Source organism: Nymphalis io, chromosome 7 (genome assembly GCF_905147045.1).
Source record: "Nymphalis io chromosome 7, ilAglIoxx1.1, whole genome shotgun sequence".
Classification (NCBI taxonomy): domain Eukaryota; kingdom Metazoa; phylum Arthropoda; class Insecta; order Lepidoptera; family Nymphalidae; genus Nymphalis; species Nymphalis io.
Window position 1 is genome coordinate 8,437,497 of NC_065894.1, and position 17,895 is coordinate 8,455,391.

Here is a 17,895-nt window from a genome sequence, read left to right on the forward strand (position 1 = left end):
TAATCTTAGGTTTATATACGGGGGTAGCGGAGCGTGGTAATGCGCTTGTGTGCAACGGTGGGTGCATAGAGATAAATGCAAGTGACTGCACACATGCACATCGGCTACAGCTTCTCAAAGTTTACAGATTTTAATTAGTGTAAACGATTATTTTTATTTGTTCTGTACTAAAATGCTTTAACATTTAAAATTTCAACACTAAATATTATTGTTACTTTCATACAATAACTGACGTAATTTAACATAAATAATTACTACTTTGTATTTATTTTTGTCGCACGGTTATTACTACTTTACATATTTATTTATTTTTTTTTAAAAATCGATATCAGTTTTTTATGACAACATGCAAAGTTTTAGAAACATTGTTCTTTATTTATCGCCAACGTCTAGCAAACGTCCAGCATACCCTTCTCCTATTCAACGCTTTCAGTATTTCAATATCTATAATAAATTATAGTATCAATTTATGTCTTGTTATAACTTTATAAAGACAATTGAATAAGTGAAGAAAGTTCTCATCAAAGCAACTTACTCGACTGCATGCTTACGCAACTTATAAAATCATTATAATAATTATATTCATTTTGTTAAAATTCAAATGCAAAAATTAATTTAATACATACATATATAATATAATGTAGTATAAATAATATACAATATTTGTTACTTAATTAAAATATATCGAGTTATTCAAAGTAGCCTAAAGCCGTTAAAAGTAACAGCCTGTGAATGTCCCACTGCTGGGCTAAAGGCCTCCTCTCCTCTTTTTGAGGAGAAAGTTTGGAGCTTATTCCACCACGCTGCTCCAATGCGGGTTGGTGGAATACACATGTGGCAGAATTTCAGTGAAATTAGACACATGCAGGTTTCCTCACGATGTTTTCCTTCACCGTAAAGCACGAGATGAATTATAATCGCAAATTAAGCACATGAAAATTCAGTGGTGCTTGCCCGGGTTCGAACCCACGATCGTCGGTTAGGATTCACGCGTTCTTACCACTAGGCCATCTCGGCTCCTAAAGCCGTTACGTTAACGAAAAAACTTACGTTAAGAAATAAGGTACACGCTACAAACTCTCGTAAAACATATAACATAATGACGCCATTACACTTAGATGCTATGTCAAACTTCAGTAATAATACCCAACGGCTACAAGCAGTCCAATAACAGTGATCAAAATCAAATTGATTAACGATCACTTCCTAGTATAAAGTTACGATTAACTTAATCATACTATCAGTGACACTTTGCAGTGCTTAAAACCGCTTTAGTTAAATTGCTTCAAAAAACGACCAGTGTTATTACAGCGCTATTATCTCAACAATACTAACGCCTCAGGAGGAACACACCTGCCCCTTGTTTATGAGTTTGATGGTTTTAGATATTCCTTGGGCGTCTCTCTAATAAATGAATGGGCACAGAAAATGGCTTGCTTTCTAAGCTTGCCAGATAGGTGCTTGTTAAATAAATGACATTGCAAATATGCTACAATAAAGATAAAGTCCTAAGCATTGCTAGGAAAAGTCTTACAAGTGGATAGGCTCTGATACATTGCGTTAATTAACTTTATAGAAAAAAACAAATGAAACGCATTTTGATACACGAACCAATTACTTACTTACTTCATACTTTTATTTTACACCACAAAGAGAAAAATACAGAACATGCATACGGTCTAAATAAAAGTAGCATACAATTTTGGCGACCTTATCGCTACATAGCGATCTCTTCCAGGCAACCAACGGTGTTACACCGTGTGTAAGTAATAACTCATAGGATATGAGGTAAGTGGTGCTGTAATAATAAATAAAATAATATTAATTTATGAATTAAACAAACTAATAAATAAATGTAAATATAAAATACACATAACACACAATTATATTATCAATACAATTACTACTTTTTTTACAATTTATTGTCATAGGAAGTACATGCATAAAATGCATTATTTCTTTTATAAATATTCATCACATGTCATCTATTCATATGTAATTATTTTGAAATATTTCGTCGAGTCTTACTGTTCTCTACCATAAAAGAAATTTGGATCTTATTCTGAAAAGCTCGAAAGCATATAATAACACAAAAAAAGTACGTGCAAAACTAAGTTAGAATCTTGAAATATAACAGATACTACCTAATTTTAACCTCCTTTATATAATTCACTTATATTATTACTCGTAGGTATTATTGAAAATAATAAATAATACTTTTACGATAAATTGATTCGTAATATGCAGTCCCATAGTAAGTTTTATACAAATAGCAACATGACACATAAAAATTCAAGTACTGGGTAGGGCTGTTTTCTCTCGCTGTACCCTTCCGCATTTTCTTCAATACCGGCTCCGTACCAGACCGAGCAGGAATAGGAAAAGCAGAGACACGTATTATTCCGGTAGGCTGTTACAAAATCTATGTGATACACGGTCGCTATGACCAAAGAACGTATGTTTTCATTTTTCTGTTATATTTATAATATATTTAGCGAGTGAAAATTCTTGCACTGTTTTTGGAATAATTTTACAACATTTAACGTGCAATTTTTAAAAAATAAAAGTATGAAGGAAATCATGAAAAAAGAAAGATAGAGAGGTAATTGGACACCCGATGACAACTGATGGTACACTGCCTATAGATATTCAAATTGTAAGAAGTGTAAATCATTAATTACTTTGTACCAGACCTAAGACCCTACTCCTGTGCCTGTAAATGCTTATCTTTCAAGCAATAACCTAGCAATTATAATGATGGCTAGCCTACCGAGATGGACTAACACAACAACAATCCATACAACTAGTAAAGTCAAATTGTGATAAAAAAAATATTTTTGAATCATTTGTGTAGAGGTGCTATATAAAAGTATCAGGCGGTTGACGTTCGCTAAGCTTGTATGTAGTAAAAAAATTAGGAATTGAAATAAATTAATCAATTACATAACCAATACAGGATGTCTAACAACAGGAACTTTATGTATTGCCATAATTTCTTTATTTGGATTATCAGGATAAATAATGTATTTAGTAACTACCAATTATTTGAAGTATTCATGAAGAATTTTTCATTAATTAATGACGGCGTTTTTTATATTCTACAATAATTTCGAAGCCATTAACTATAAAACTACTTTATATGACAAGGACAGTAATAATATTTACCCGTCGTAAATTGTTGTATAAAATTTTATAGGTAATCAGTCACCAAACGAAAACCTCCATTTTATTGTATTAGAGGTTATAACGCTGTTTATGTGGATCCAGCGAAAGCCAAGTCTATCTTTATTATTCAAAGAACTTAGGAATGATTATATAATGTTTCATTGTTTCGAATAAGCAATATCATGGGAGTGTTCAACGTACATTACTAAGTTCAAAGTTGAAAGTATCAATGATCAAACGCCCTTTGCATGGAGACAAATGGCCTTAAATAAAATATCAATATATTATTATTACAAGTTTATTCTTTAAAAGAAATTTGTTTCTTTTTTTTTATTAATCATTATCCCCAATTTTTAATATCTTATCGTTGGTCTAGTAGCTTATAAAGCTACAGATCCTTGGCAGTGCTTAAATTCCCGTACCTCAAATTGCAAGACTAATATTATAAAGTTGAAAAATAATATAATAATATAACATGTTGACTACTATTATTTTGCTTGATTTTGCGCTATAACATAATAGCTTATAATAATAGTCAGCTAGTACTCATTGCGAATTTGAGAATGTTCGCCGCGGCTTAAATCAGCCTGCAGGATTTTATCATTATCTCAATCATCATGTAAACGGATGTAAAATCATATCCTATAGAAAGAACATACTAACTTTATGAATACTTAGGACATTATAACGATGTATCTAAATATAGACGTTCCAATAGACAATATATTTATTATATTGACTGCCTCGTTGGTCTAGTGGCTTGATATAAGGCCGCAGACCCGGAGGTCCTGGGTTCAATTCCCAGGTAGCGTTAATAAAAAGTTATTTGGCTTTTCTATCAGAAAATTCTCAGTTGCAGCCTGGAATCTGGAAGTTGGAAATATGTACACTCCCGTACCTCGGAAAGCACGTAAAGCCGTTGGTCCTGCGCCTGAACTCTTTCCGGTCGTGTCGAATTGCCGTTCCATCGGATTATGAGAGTTAGGGAATAGTGAGTGCACCTGTGTTTGTGCACACACTTGTGCACTATAATATCTCCTGCGTAGTTATTAATCTCTCTTGACAGTGGCCGCCGTGGTCGAAATCAGTCTGGAGGACATTATTGTTATTATTATATTTATTATCATCATTTTATTAAGTTTTAATTCGACTTACAAATATCTCACCACTGAATGACATTACACGCAGACTGAGAAAGGAAAAAAATATTATTGGGCTTAAGAAATATTTTGTCTAATCGAAAAAGATATTTATTTAGTTTTTTAATATGTCGAGATTGTAGTTATAGAAAGTGATTACTTACAAAATATTATAATTTTTTTAGATATAAAATTAATACTGAATTGCGCTTAATAGCAATCACACATAACACACACACACATAAATTTTATTGTGATCTAGGATTTTATGAACGGTACGGTGAATAATTTTTGTAATAAAATAAGAACATATTATAGTAAAATTTTGAATAAATCCTCAAACATAATAATATTATGATTATCCAATGCCTAGTGAAGGATTCGTCATTTGTTTGTACATGGATTATGAACAATGCTTTATATATATTCTTTTAATTTATCCAATTCAATCTTTACTTATATCGGTTATCATGTACTAAATTATAACTACTTGTAACCGGCTAACGTCTACGGTTCGGTCTAGTTGGTGTTTTTTCATGAAAAATACCTATGTATATGGATAAACTTAAAAACCTAAACCTAGTATTTATCATAAGATATTGTCATTGTCATTTTTGATGTGTCCGCTTGATGTTGATATTTCCAGACAGTATCACTGGAAATTATAGGATTATTGAAGTAAATGTGCAATTTTAATCGTCTTCTGTCTTAATTTTTATATTATTGTTGTTAATATGTGACGACAACTTAAACGCCTAATTAAAATCTTATATTAACCATTCTATTCATAGTTGAGTTTAAAAAAAATCCACTTAGTTTCTTTTGCCAGTTCTTTGAGAACTCAAGAGTCAGGGTATTTGTTTTCCGAACCGTTGGTAGTTTCTATTTAACAATCAATAAGTAAATGTAATGCTTCTATGTTCAATGAAGAATTTTGATTTGATTATGGTTATGTTTATTCTTTGTTTAAGGATACTAATAAAAAAAGTCAGCTTAAAGATATTTATTTCAACAACATCATTTGCATACACAAAAATGAGTCTAAAATTAACAAACATAATTATTATAAAGAAATAATAGTAACATTTTTCACTTAAACATCTAAAAATATTGCACTTAAAAACAGCCGAAATCAGCTGATAATGAAAAAAATTTACAGTTTTATAGGATCAATAAAAAACAATATTTTGACTAATTGGAATTATTATAAGCAATAAATAGGTAATGATGGCAGCAATTACATGTTGACATACTCAACATTGCGTGTTTTTAATTTTATAGTTATAGATAAGTACATAATATAAATGGAACTTATACACAGATACTGTGTATGAAAAATGTTATATATTAAATTAGGGTTGTAGCCGCGATCATAACTTTTTTTTATTGTGCCTTAGGTTTGACAAAATTGCTTTTAATTGGTCGAGTTGAATGAAAAAATTATGATCGTGGTTATGGTATGTGTATGAAACTATATAACTATCTATATATTTTCATTTTCTGCAGCTTAACATAAAACGAAATATTATAATATAAATTGTTTTAAGTAAAACATTCATTGTCACTTAAATTCATTTTTAGCATATTTACAAAACGTTAACGGTTTATTAATACTTATTATAATTTATTAAGACGGTAACAAAATTACGTTGACTTTTTCTTTTCGCTTCTTTCATTTGTTTTCCTGGGTGACAGCTTAGATAAAGTTTTCATTGGTGCCTTTACCATTCTTTTTGGGTGCGCGTGATAATTCCTAGGATATGATGGCTGGTTGGCTATTTGTTGTACGTATTGACTACCTACAGCATAATCACTTCCAGAATTAGAATCAGTGTATTGTCCAGCTTGCAAATAATGCAATGATTGAGAGTTAACATAAGATACCTTCTCATTGTTTGGATTTTTCAACACTGTCTGTGGTACCATTACATTATACTGAGATTGATATTTGGCTGAAGGCATAGGAGTTACGTAGCTTACTGTCTGAATACTTGATTGCGACGGTTTTGTGTTTGAGTTGTAGGAATAAGGTAGTACGGTAGCAATTGTGTGATCTTTGCTTGGATAGTTTTCAGAAAGCACATACGTTTTAGAATCTTCAATTTTTTCACTTTGGTAAGCATATTGTTGTGGTTCGTTAGACCCAGTGTTGTCTTGGTACTGTTCAGTATGTATCAGTTTAGATGGGAGTATGGAAACGGAACTTTTCTGTCCGGTTTGTGTTGAATAATAATCGGATGAAGAACTATAAGAAGGCAGAGATGCAGTATTGTATCCGGATGATTCTGATTGTTTTGTATAATCATTTTGTTTGGTTAGGTCATAGCCATTAGCTTCAGAATTGGCAGATACATAATGGGATACATCTGGTTGAGCAGAAACCTGTGCAGCATTTTGGGTATCATACTCCACTGAAGCCTCTTCAGTTTGATGGCTGCTAGAATATTGTGGAGTTCTATATTCAATATTTGATAAAGCATCATCTGAGTTTGGTTTTTGTTGAGTTACTGATTGATCGTATTGCTGATATTCATTAGAAATAGCACCTGACTGTGCGCTTTGTTGGTACTGTGGTTGAATATAATAAGAACGCATTTTAACTTCTGTTTGAGGTACATACCTATATTCATATTCATACTGCTGTTGTGGTTGTTGTTGTTGATGATGCTGCTGCGAGGCTGGACTTTGATAGAGTGATTGGGGCTGAGAGACTAAATATTTTTGTTGTGTATACGTCAAAGGATATCTTGCCATAACTGGTTTTACTGCAGAATATTGTATACCAGAGTAATCGGCTTGAGTATATGTAGGTTTGACATAAGGATTTGAGTAATGTTGTGGCCTTGTTTCAGGTGAAGATACGGATTGGCTTTGATAAGACATTATCTGTGGTGCAGATGAGAATCCATTTTTCTTGAAATATTGATTAACTAATTCTTGGAGATTTACACTATTTAAATGTTGCGATAGAGGATAATTGTTTGGTAAATCAGGATACAGTTCAGCTGTTGGATTTTTTAAGTAAGAACTGGGGACCCTTAATACTAATACAGGTACGATACCTTTGTTTTGAGTTAAGTATGAATTTTGAGTACGCAAATGATCTTGCGTCAAACCAGCGTTCTGGTAATAAGGATTATTAAGAAGCTGTGTGGGATTAACAAAGTAGTTAGGCATCACCGTGGGAAATTGTCCACTTAAGCCTGAAAATTCTTGACCATTGTAAGTTGTGTATAATGTTTGAGCGGCTTTTCCTTCAGAATATCCCACAGAAGGCGTTTCTGAAATATTTTCATAGTTATCCTTAAACTCAACGGCAGGTTTTTTGTATTCATAAGATGTTTCTTCGTTATTTACAGGAACCAATTCATAGGCCTGTGAAGGTTGGATTTCAACATCTGTAGAAGAAGATGAGTATTTTGATTTTGAGTAGGAACTATATTTAGTGTCATGTGAATTTTGATTCGTGGGTATATCTTCTTGTGAATAAGGATAAATCATGAATTTTCCCTTGTCTTGATTCGATTTTCCGAAGTAAGTGTAAGTATAGCCATTATTAGTCCTATATCCATAACCAAGATTAGCATCGATAGTTCGTTTGCCCTTTGATTTTGAATCCGTATCATTTACGATTTCTATTGCAATGACAGCTGGAAACGGTGGTTTTTGTTGTGACGATGAAGTGCCTTTGTTCTTTTCATCCACTTTAGTTTTGGATTCTTTCTTTTCACTTTGTACTGGAACATCTGATTTCACGCCAAACTTTTCTTCAACTTCTCTTAAAAAAATTTTTTCGTCATTTGTCAGGGCTTCAGCCTTTTTATCCTTTTCATTAGACTCATTTTTAAATTTCTTAGGATCTGGATCAGCTATAATTGCTGTCAGCGCCAGACAAAAAATCACCTGAAATTAAGAAAAGAAACATTTAGTGTCTCAGTATTTATTAATGTTTTGAAAATGTTCTGAACTAATGCAAAAAAAAATATATTCTTAGAATTACTTCATAAAAAGTAGGTTATGTAGTGCCTGTATCATCGGATGTTATGCATATATTAAAAATATATACTTATAAAATAATGTCCTCCAAACCGATTTCGCCCACGGTGCCCAATCTCAAGAGATATTAGCCAACTATGCAGGAGAAATTATAGTGCACAAGTGTGTGCGCAAAAAAAGAGGTGCACTCTCTATTCCCTAACTCTCATAATCCGATGGGATGATAATCCGACACGACCGGAAAGAGTTCAGGCGGAGGACCAATGGCTTTATGTGCTTTCCAAGGCACGGGAGTGTGCACACGTCTAACTTTCAGACTCCGGTCTGCTACTGAGAATTTTCCGACAGAAAAACCCAATAACTTTTTATTGGCCCGACCTAGGAATTGAACCCAGGACCTCCGAGTCTGCGGCCTTAAATCAAGCCACTAGACCAACGAGGCAGTCAATTTATTATTATTAATTATAAAATATAAATATAATTATGAAAAACAACGTAACAATATAAGGAAAACGACTAAAGACAAATAGACTCGTAAGAATGATTAAGTTAAAAGCTGTTCGACAAATAAATAATCTTGGTTCATAATTTATATTTTATATAACATACATTTTCTTAAACATCTGCAACATCCTCCGACACGCCATGTCAGCTTTCCATGACCTCGACGCATAAATTTATCGCATCATTAAAAATTATATAAATTTCTCTATTACTCCATGAATAATCCAACTATGATGCAACAAGTTCAACTTATTAATTATGTATTATTAATTAAAACATAGCGGAAAGAAAGATTATTATTGGTGTTCCGGTAATGTGTTATTCAAATTTATTTTTCCGCGATAATATATTAACCTTTTTACTGTTTTGCTAAATATCTCTTTCACTAAAAAATTTTAAAAAATGCTAACGACCACTAAGCGTGTAGCAAATTACAGCTATAAAATTAACACAAAAATTTAAACTATTAAATATCAAGCTTAGGATTTAATTTTATCTAAATATAAAAACATTCACAGTCATTATAACATAGTTTTGTTCAATTAAAAATAATTAATGGTCCAAACACAAACAAACAATTATTAACAAGCTTTCGCTGAAACACGTACAAATTGTCATAATCTGACTGCACGCATGCAAAGATGAAGCGCATGACGTGTTGTTGGAGTAACGCGAGACGAAAGTGAGAATAGTGGATTTAATCGACAATAAAAAGAGAAAGTTAAATCGCGTCCAATGGGATTGCTAAATATCAACTAACATTTTCCGCTCTATAATCCTGACTGAGTAAAAATATCATCAACTTTATACAGTTATTGCAATACTTATTACATAAAAGATATATTCTTTCGATTTAAATAGTATTCCTGACACAATTACACACGTGGAATTGTGGCAGGAATATTATATAAATCGTAATTACGATTCTCAGGACGAAACAATGACCTCACTCTCTCCAAGTTTATTCAGTAAAGACAATAAAACTTGGTGATAAAAATAACATCTTACGTGTCTTTAGCTTTCCTTATGACACTATAAAATATAAGAAATAAATAGGATACCACGAAGGCGCTCTAATACCAAGAATATTAAAAACAATAAAATCAAAAACTTCACAGTTTTTTTGGCATTAAATAACCCATCGGATTCGACAGTCAGATAAATGTTTTACTTACCTTCGATTAGCTGTACAACAATGTTCTAAAACAAATGCAAATAAAACAGATAAAGATTACAGTTATGTAACTGATCAGTAAATAACTAGTCGAAATGTATTCGAAGATTAAATGACCCAGCTATAACAGCGTGTGCGCAATCATGGTGACTTGTAAAAGTGATTTTAATGCTAATCCAGGTCAAATTATGACATTAGTGGAGACTGCCTAACATAACTTTGTGTTAGAAGATTACTTCGAATATTTGCGATAACTCATTATGAAATGAGGAACTTGTTCAATGTGTCAAATAGTAAATATAGTTATCTTAATTGAAAATATATAAACTAACGCGCAGTTGATCACCATTAATGTAATCGCTTGACAACCTATTATCCACTTAGTAGCAGACACGACTATATAAGCTCTGTTTTACAATAGTAAACGAAGTATCGAAAACTACACTGTCGTAACTTTTTGCGTCTTGGAAAATACACTTAAAAACTTAAATAAAATTTATTAGCTTACATCTCTATTTATTTCATAAGCATCAAATACGTTTCGTAAATAAACAACGTGCTTAATGAATGTATAAATAAACAACAACCACACAAATTATTGCAGAATCATATGGAAATATGTTCCAAAAAGGGTTTTCAGGTCGCACGTGACTTACAGATGATTAAGCGTTCAACGATGAATTCATAATGGTAGTAAATTTTAATAGTAGCTTACTTACCCTAGCATTGAAATCGTAAAACATTATCTAAGATCTTTCGACTCATCAACAATTTAATGAAATGGTTGTATTATATAAAACTACATTATTAATTCAAATATTCAACGCATAACTTACATATGTATGTATATCGAATAATTATTCCTATTTCCTTAATAAATATTTAATAATTTCTCGGATAATTGAATTCTTACATATTATTAAATTCTGTATTGTTGAGATAAAGACTATCAAGATTATTTAAAAAAATAATAACATAAGCCTCAATCATTAATATATAGAACTCCAAGAACAAATGCTTTAAACAGTATTTATAAAAGTTAACTTTGTTGAAGTAGCTTTTCAATATGATTTTTTTATTTGCAATTATTTATAAAGTTAAAATATATTTTGTTTATTGTATTATTAAAACGTACTTTCAGTTATTACATATTTTTAATTATAACCATTTCCATTCATAGCCGGATAGATAACGCTTATTTCATTAAATACGAGTATATTTTTACGTTAATCACATTATTAATTCCCCACTAAACCTTTCTATACCTTAACGATAAACATACAAAATAAGTAAAGTATAAATAACTTAACATTACTAAAGTCGATTAAAATCTACTATTTTGTAAAAAAAAATATGTTAAAACAGTTAAATAAAATGGTACATTAATTTTTATTATTAGTATAACAACTACTATTCAAAATCATATCGGTACAATGATTCATAAACAAACATCTCGTTGTATATCGTGATAACATTCAATATATTTTTTTAAACGATTGATTGAATCGTGTAATTATTTTTATGGTACAACGATTAACGTTATTTATTACCATATATCGCATCTATATGCACAATTACACGATAATGAAATTGTGATTCTATAGAAATTGGTCAAATACACGAAACGCAATATTTCATATAAATGTTTAAAGCTCTTAAAAAGGCTGGTAAAGAAGTATTTAAAACTTGAGAAATAATTTATCGCTAATGTTTTTATTCTGTTACATTATTTGTAGACGGTTGAGTTCATGTTAAGACAAATAGGATATTTTATGGTTTCATTTCGAAAATATATATATATATATATATATATATAATTTTTTTTTAATTAAGCTTGTGTGAGGTCGAGAATATTAACTATTATTTATTTCTATGAATGCAACGGGAAAGTGTGTTCATTATAACGACTATAGATAAAGGAATGAGCACATTGCAAAAGAGAGTTAGGTATTACAGTGCATACTAAAATCTAGGCAACAACACGTACGTTCTCGATCATTTGCCAAATAACTGTTAACATACCGCTATGTCTTTTGTTATCAAAACAAATAAAATTAAACAAAATATAACAATATATAGGTTACAAAGACACCAAACTATCCAATAGAAATGAGCAATTGTATATTAATGCGTTTAAAAGACAATACTATTAATGCAAAATATTTAAAAAAAGTACTATAAATATTAGTAATAATACATATGTTAGTAAATGATATACAACTACGACCTCAAAATTTAATATTACAAAATGCAGTACACCTTCTCTGAAAATTTAATCTTTTGTAAATAAAAATAATAAATATTCTACCGTAAAACAGCAGTACTTGGTATTATATTAGCGTTCCGGTATGAAGGTTGAGTGAGCCAGTGTAATTACAGACACATAGAAATATCATCTTAGTTCCCAAGGTTGGTGGCGCTTAGGCGATGAAAGCGATGATTAACATTTCTTACAATGCCAATGTCTATGGGCGTTGGTGACCGATCAGGTGGCCCATATGCTCGTACGCCTACCTGTTCTATAAAAAATTATAATAATAATGGTTAATCGTTTGAGGTGCGATTACAATATGTAACTGAATGAAACATAAATAGCTAGCATATAAAATATTTTAATTTTAAAACAACGATTTTACGCCTCTTTTCCTTATTATTCATGTGAGTTAACTATAAACCAATAAAATCCTTTTAGTATAATATATCTCTTACTTAAGAAACTTAGTACTTAGGAAGTAGACAGAAACATGTTTTGTGTTGTTTTATAAATAAGTGTATTGCGATCGAGCATGAAATACATTCTAATTGAACGATCTATAACGCTAAATTGTATGCTTTGATTTCGCAATTTTTCTCAAATTATTGTTACAATTTAAATTTAAAACAAAGAATGTTTTATTAAATCTGTATCTAAAAGATATACTATTTTATTCGTTGCTGTTATATACGAGTATAGCACTTATGATGATCTCTTCCTGATCAATTTCGGTCACGAGGGCCATTCTCAATGAAACAGCGAACAATGCCTACTGCGTTATAATGCACAAGTATGTTTTTTTTTATATATATGCCCCGGGATGGCAAATGACTCTACTCCACTTGATGGTCAGTGGTAGTAGAGTCCAAACGCGACGACGGCCAGTACAGTCGGGAAGAATGTTCTGTACTAGCCGTCCCCGCCTTGCCGGCCCGCAAGATGCCTCTTCACGCCTCGTTTGAAGGAACCCGGGTTGTAAGAGGAGGGGAACACGTGAGCTAGTAAGGAATTCCATTTTTTGGTAGCGCGACAAAGAAAGGAGTTGCCAAATTTCTTTGTGCGCGATGGAATTGATGTGCGCAAACACAGGTGCATTCTCTAAACCGTCATTCCCATAATCATCACTCCCATAATCCGATGGGACAGCAATCCGATCCCGACGACGAGGCACGGAAGTTATTACTGACAACTTTACAACTTCGGAATGCTATTGATAATTTCTTGACAGTAAAAATACGTAACATTTATTGTCTATGCCTAGAGTTTAAACACAGGATCTTTTTTAACCTTATCACCTAGCCACTACATCAACGAGATTGTCACTATACTTAGATTGAAAACTCATAACTAGATCAGGTCAACAAACCAGTCGCAAAATGTTAATTATCAATTAAATTAATATTATAATACAACTTTCGCCTAATAATCCATAAGAAAATTTTTATAATTATTAAATATTATTAGTTAAATCTAATATAGTGCAAATTAATTAGGTCATTATTTTTTTTTTTATAGAACAGGAAGGTGGACGAGCATATGGGCCACCTGATGGTAAGTGGTCACCAAACGCCCTTAGACATTGGCATTGTAAGAAATGTCAACCATCGCTTATAGCCAATGCGCCACCGACCTTAGGAACTAAGATTTTATGTCCCTTGTGCCTGTAATTACACTGGCTCACTCACCCTTCAAACCGGAACACAACAATATCAAGTATTGCTGTTTTGCGGTAGAATATCTGATGAGTGGGTGGTACCTACCCAGACGAGCTTGCACAAAGCCCTACCACCAATTTGCGTTTTAAAAGTCTTATATTTCTAATCTCGAAACTTTTTTATAATTTCTCTATTTCTTGTGTAACCTTTTAGCTTTGCAAATAGAAAGTAATATGCCGGTATGTTTTTATGTTTTATTCAAACAAAAATATTCGATAAGAGTAGCGCCGCGCCTCTCATTTCTAATTTCAAAATTTTTATAGTAAATTTATCGTGATAATTTCACAAAACAACAATACTTTCATATTAATAAAATACAAACGAATACATAACTTTTGGTTCATTATATTCATATTTAATTTAATAAGATGACATAATTGTAAATCGACTTTTATGAGAAATATTCAATAGATTAGATTTAAGATATATTTCCATATTGTATTGTAATATCTCGTGATGATTCTAGATTGAGATCCTATTTAATCTACAATATTTTACATACAAATGATACCCAGGAGGGCTAACAAGCGCTATATATATAAAGATAAGAACATTAAGAAAACTATTCATCAATCGGTAACCACGATATAGATTTTAAGGAAGCAAGAGGACAAGGTTGTAGGGTTTTCTAATGTCAATACCTAGAGATGTTTTGGTCCTGAGCTATGAAAAATATTGCTAAAGCATTGTTAAAAAACCGATATACATACATCTAACGTCACAGCTATCGTTTTAAACACAAGTGATGTCATAACTAACTTCTGCTATGGTAACCATTCTCGAGGGAGATTCTCCAGCGCAGGACATTTATTAAGTATGTGCACATTAAAATCATTCTCTATTCCCTCGCTCTTATAACACCTAAGGTAGGTATTGTGAGAGTATTGGTAAAATTTGATACAATCGGAAGGAATTTAGGCGCAAAACCAACAGCTGTACTTGCTGATTTTACTAGCTATGTTTAAAAAAATTAAAACTGATAATAAAAACTGAATAGAAAGTTTATATATCCTATAATTAAGCAAAATAAACTTAAAAAAATACGCTTAGTAATCTGGGGTTCAATTACTAATCAGGGAAGTATTCGGTAACATATATGTATATATTAGAAGCAAACAAAATCTCAAAAGAATCAAGTGACAGCATGTAAATGTTGAGCTAAGGCTTTTTCTCCTGCTTAGGAAGATGGAGTTTATTCACCACGCTTCTTCAACATGGATTGGTGGAAACATACTTGTTTTCCTTCTTCACCGATCACGCAACCATCGGTTAATATTCACATAAATTAGATACTCAGAGTATTAAGTAATTACTTGTTATTACATTACTCAAGTAATCAAGTGTTTAATATATTTTTAAAATATGACGAAACGTTGTACATAAAATACCGCTATATGAATAGTCCATTTAAAAATCGACCATTAGATATATCATTGAATAATCATTGAATTGAATCAATTTATAAAACATACGGTACATACTGTCAGCGTATTTGATAAACGTTCGATAATATTTCGTTTACAAAACTTTTATAAAAAAATAATGAAACAAAAATAAAATATTTACCACTGAAAACCACCGCATTTTGAAACTGCGAAGTATAATGCCGCTCCACTTTCTGTCAAAAGAAAAAAAAAATCCTCATCAATCACAACACTACACCTCACAACACTACACTAATCTGCACTTTACATTGAGACCATACAACATACAGCTTAAAACATACAAGCCAAAATGGGGCTTATTATATTTTGTTAGATGTCAATATTGTATGAGCTTTTTTATTTATTTGGTCAACCGTACCTGATATCGTGTTCCAGTGGTCGAGTACGTGCAAAGCAATGGGTCTGTGAATCACTATGTTACGTTCTTATATACCTCGGAAGAGTTCGAGATGCGCTGAGGCTCTGCTTGTCCGAAAGCACGCGGCAACTATGGTGCGTGCGATAAACTTGATTGCACACTTTCACTTAAACATATCCTGCGACTATAACAAGCTTAATAAATAAGGTATAGCAAAACTATTCGCACTCGTATATTAAATAATACAGAACATGACAGGTCCTTTTAAGAAATTTTTGGCGTAAGGTTTAAAATAAATAAAACATATTTACCCTATTCACAAAATAATAATCATTTATTTGCACGCAATACCAATGTTAGGTACATTGTTGTATACGTTTGTACAGTAACGAATATTATTTAAAAAAAAATCATTAAGTAATTATTTTTGTTTTATTTATCTATAATATATTTATAATAATGAAATAATTTATTTTATAAATAATGTACTTAATTACAAAATTTAATTATTTTAATGGATTCCCAAAATATGAGCACCGCTATTTGTTGTATGGGTTATAGTGCTCGACCAGTGGCGCTTTCAAGTTATTTGCATACAAGTTGAGTTTAAGCAACTGTTTAGAGCATTTATTTCAACTAATATCCTAGACATAACTTACACTTTTTGTTTTATTTTCAAAAGATTTAGAACAAAAAAAATCACTAAGCAATCCATGACTCTCATTCGTTAGCATACCTGCAAAATATATTTTTAAAAGCAACATTAAAAGTCAGGGAAGAGGCAGTACCTACTATTTCTCTACATTAATGATATAAATCGCACTTTAAGTTGAGTAATAAATTGTTATATAGCGACATCGTAATGTGAATATAATGTATTGAATTTTCGCAAGAAATAGTGAATTTATCGTACGTTTTCCCTTTCTGTTATAAGCAGAGAACTCATCACTCATTAGTTGCTATCACCTTTAAACTGATCTGTGTAATATTTGACTCAACAAATGTCCAGGAAGGTTTCTTTACAAATGGCGAAGGGTTTTCCATTTGTATAATTACAATATTTCAAAACGAAAATCTTCGTAAGCTCGTCTAAGTAAGTTGGACTCTGTCATCAATTGTTCTACTCAACAGCAATTATAGTTTTTTTCCAGTTTGAAAACAAGTGACTATTTAAATCACTTGGGATAAAACATATTAATTTCGCAAGTGCATTATAAAGTGTAGATCCCGAGGTACTCGGCTTAAATCTCGTGTTGCGCCAGTAGTCTTTAGGTTTTATTTAAAAAAAAAACAGTAGCAGCTTGAAGTTTAGAAGTATTTACACTCTTTGACAGTATATACACTCTCGTGGATTACAATTAAAGCCGGTGGTACAATGCTGTAGTTATTTTATTATTTCCAATTTACCGTCCCATCGATAATCCGAACAAGAATAGAGGGAGCAAACTATAGGTTTCTACCGTGTAGTTGTTTAGTCTCCCATGAGAACTTCCGCTGTGACCAAATTCTGACGTAATCATTATTATCACAGGAAATTGAATTATGACGTTCCAAAATTAAATTGTCACATTCCGACATTTGTTACGTAATCTAAATTCAAATTAAGAAGAAACGAAAACGTCGTAGGTAGTATTGCAAGTCGAAAAAAAAACGTTGAACTAGAATAAGGATGCGTTTCGATCAGTCAATCTACGTCACGTTAACGGTCCCGCTATTCAAGCAACATAAAAGCCAACGCATATACTTGTATAAAAAACAATTACTTATACAAATATGCTTTATTGCATACAAAATAATAAAAATAACATACACAGATAACTTTGTATAAACGTTCAAATAAATTAAATACAACACTTTTATTTTAATTATACATAAACTACTTATATAGATATATACGCCCATATTTACACAATGTATTCAATATTAATTATAACGAACATCATAATTTATGAGTTTCTTATAGGTTTATAACATTGGTAGATCTTTGTGAAAGCTCGTCCTGGTAGGTACCACCCACTCATCAGATATTCTACCGCAAAACAGCAGTATTTGGTATTGTTGTGTTCCGGTTTGAAGGGTAAGTGAGCCAGTGTAATTACAGGCACATAACATCTTAATTCCCGAGGTTGGTGGCGCATTGGTGAG

General features: G+C 31.6%; 1 protein-coding gene across 1 annotated transcript; it reads right to left on the reverse strand.

The window, feature by feature from the left end:
• Positions 1-5,879: 5,879 nt before the first annotated feature.
• LOC126769451 (putative cyclin-dependent serine/threonine-protein kinase DDB_G0272797/DDB_G0274007) lies at positions 5,880-15,777 on the reverse strand. Its single transcript, XM_050488261.1, has 3 exons — positions 15,751-15,777; positions 15,514-15,565; positions 5,880-8,207 (listed from the first exon to the last, which is right to left on the reverse strand). The coding sequence occupies exons 2-3, from the start codon at positions 15,529-15,531 to the stop codon at positions 5,949-5,951; spliced, it is 2,277 nt and encodes a 758-aa protein (XP_050344218.1). The 5' UTR covers positions 15,532-15,565; positions 15,751-15,777; the 3' UTR covers positions 5,880-5,948.
• Positions 15,778-17,895: the final 2,118 nt, after the last annotated feature.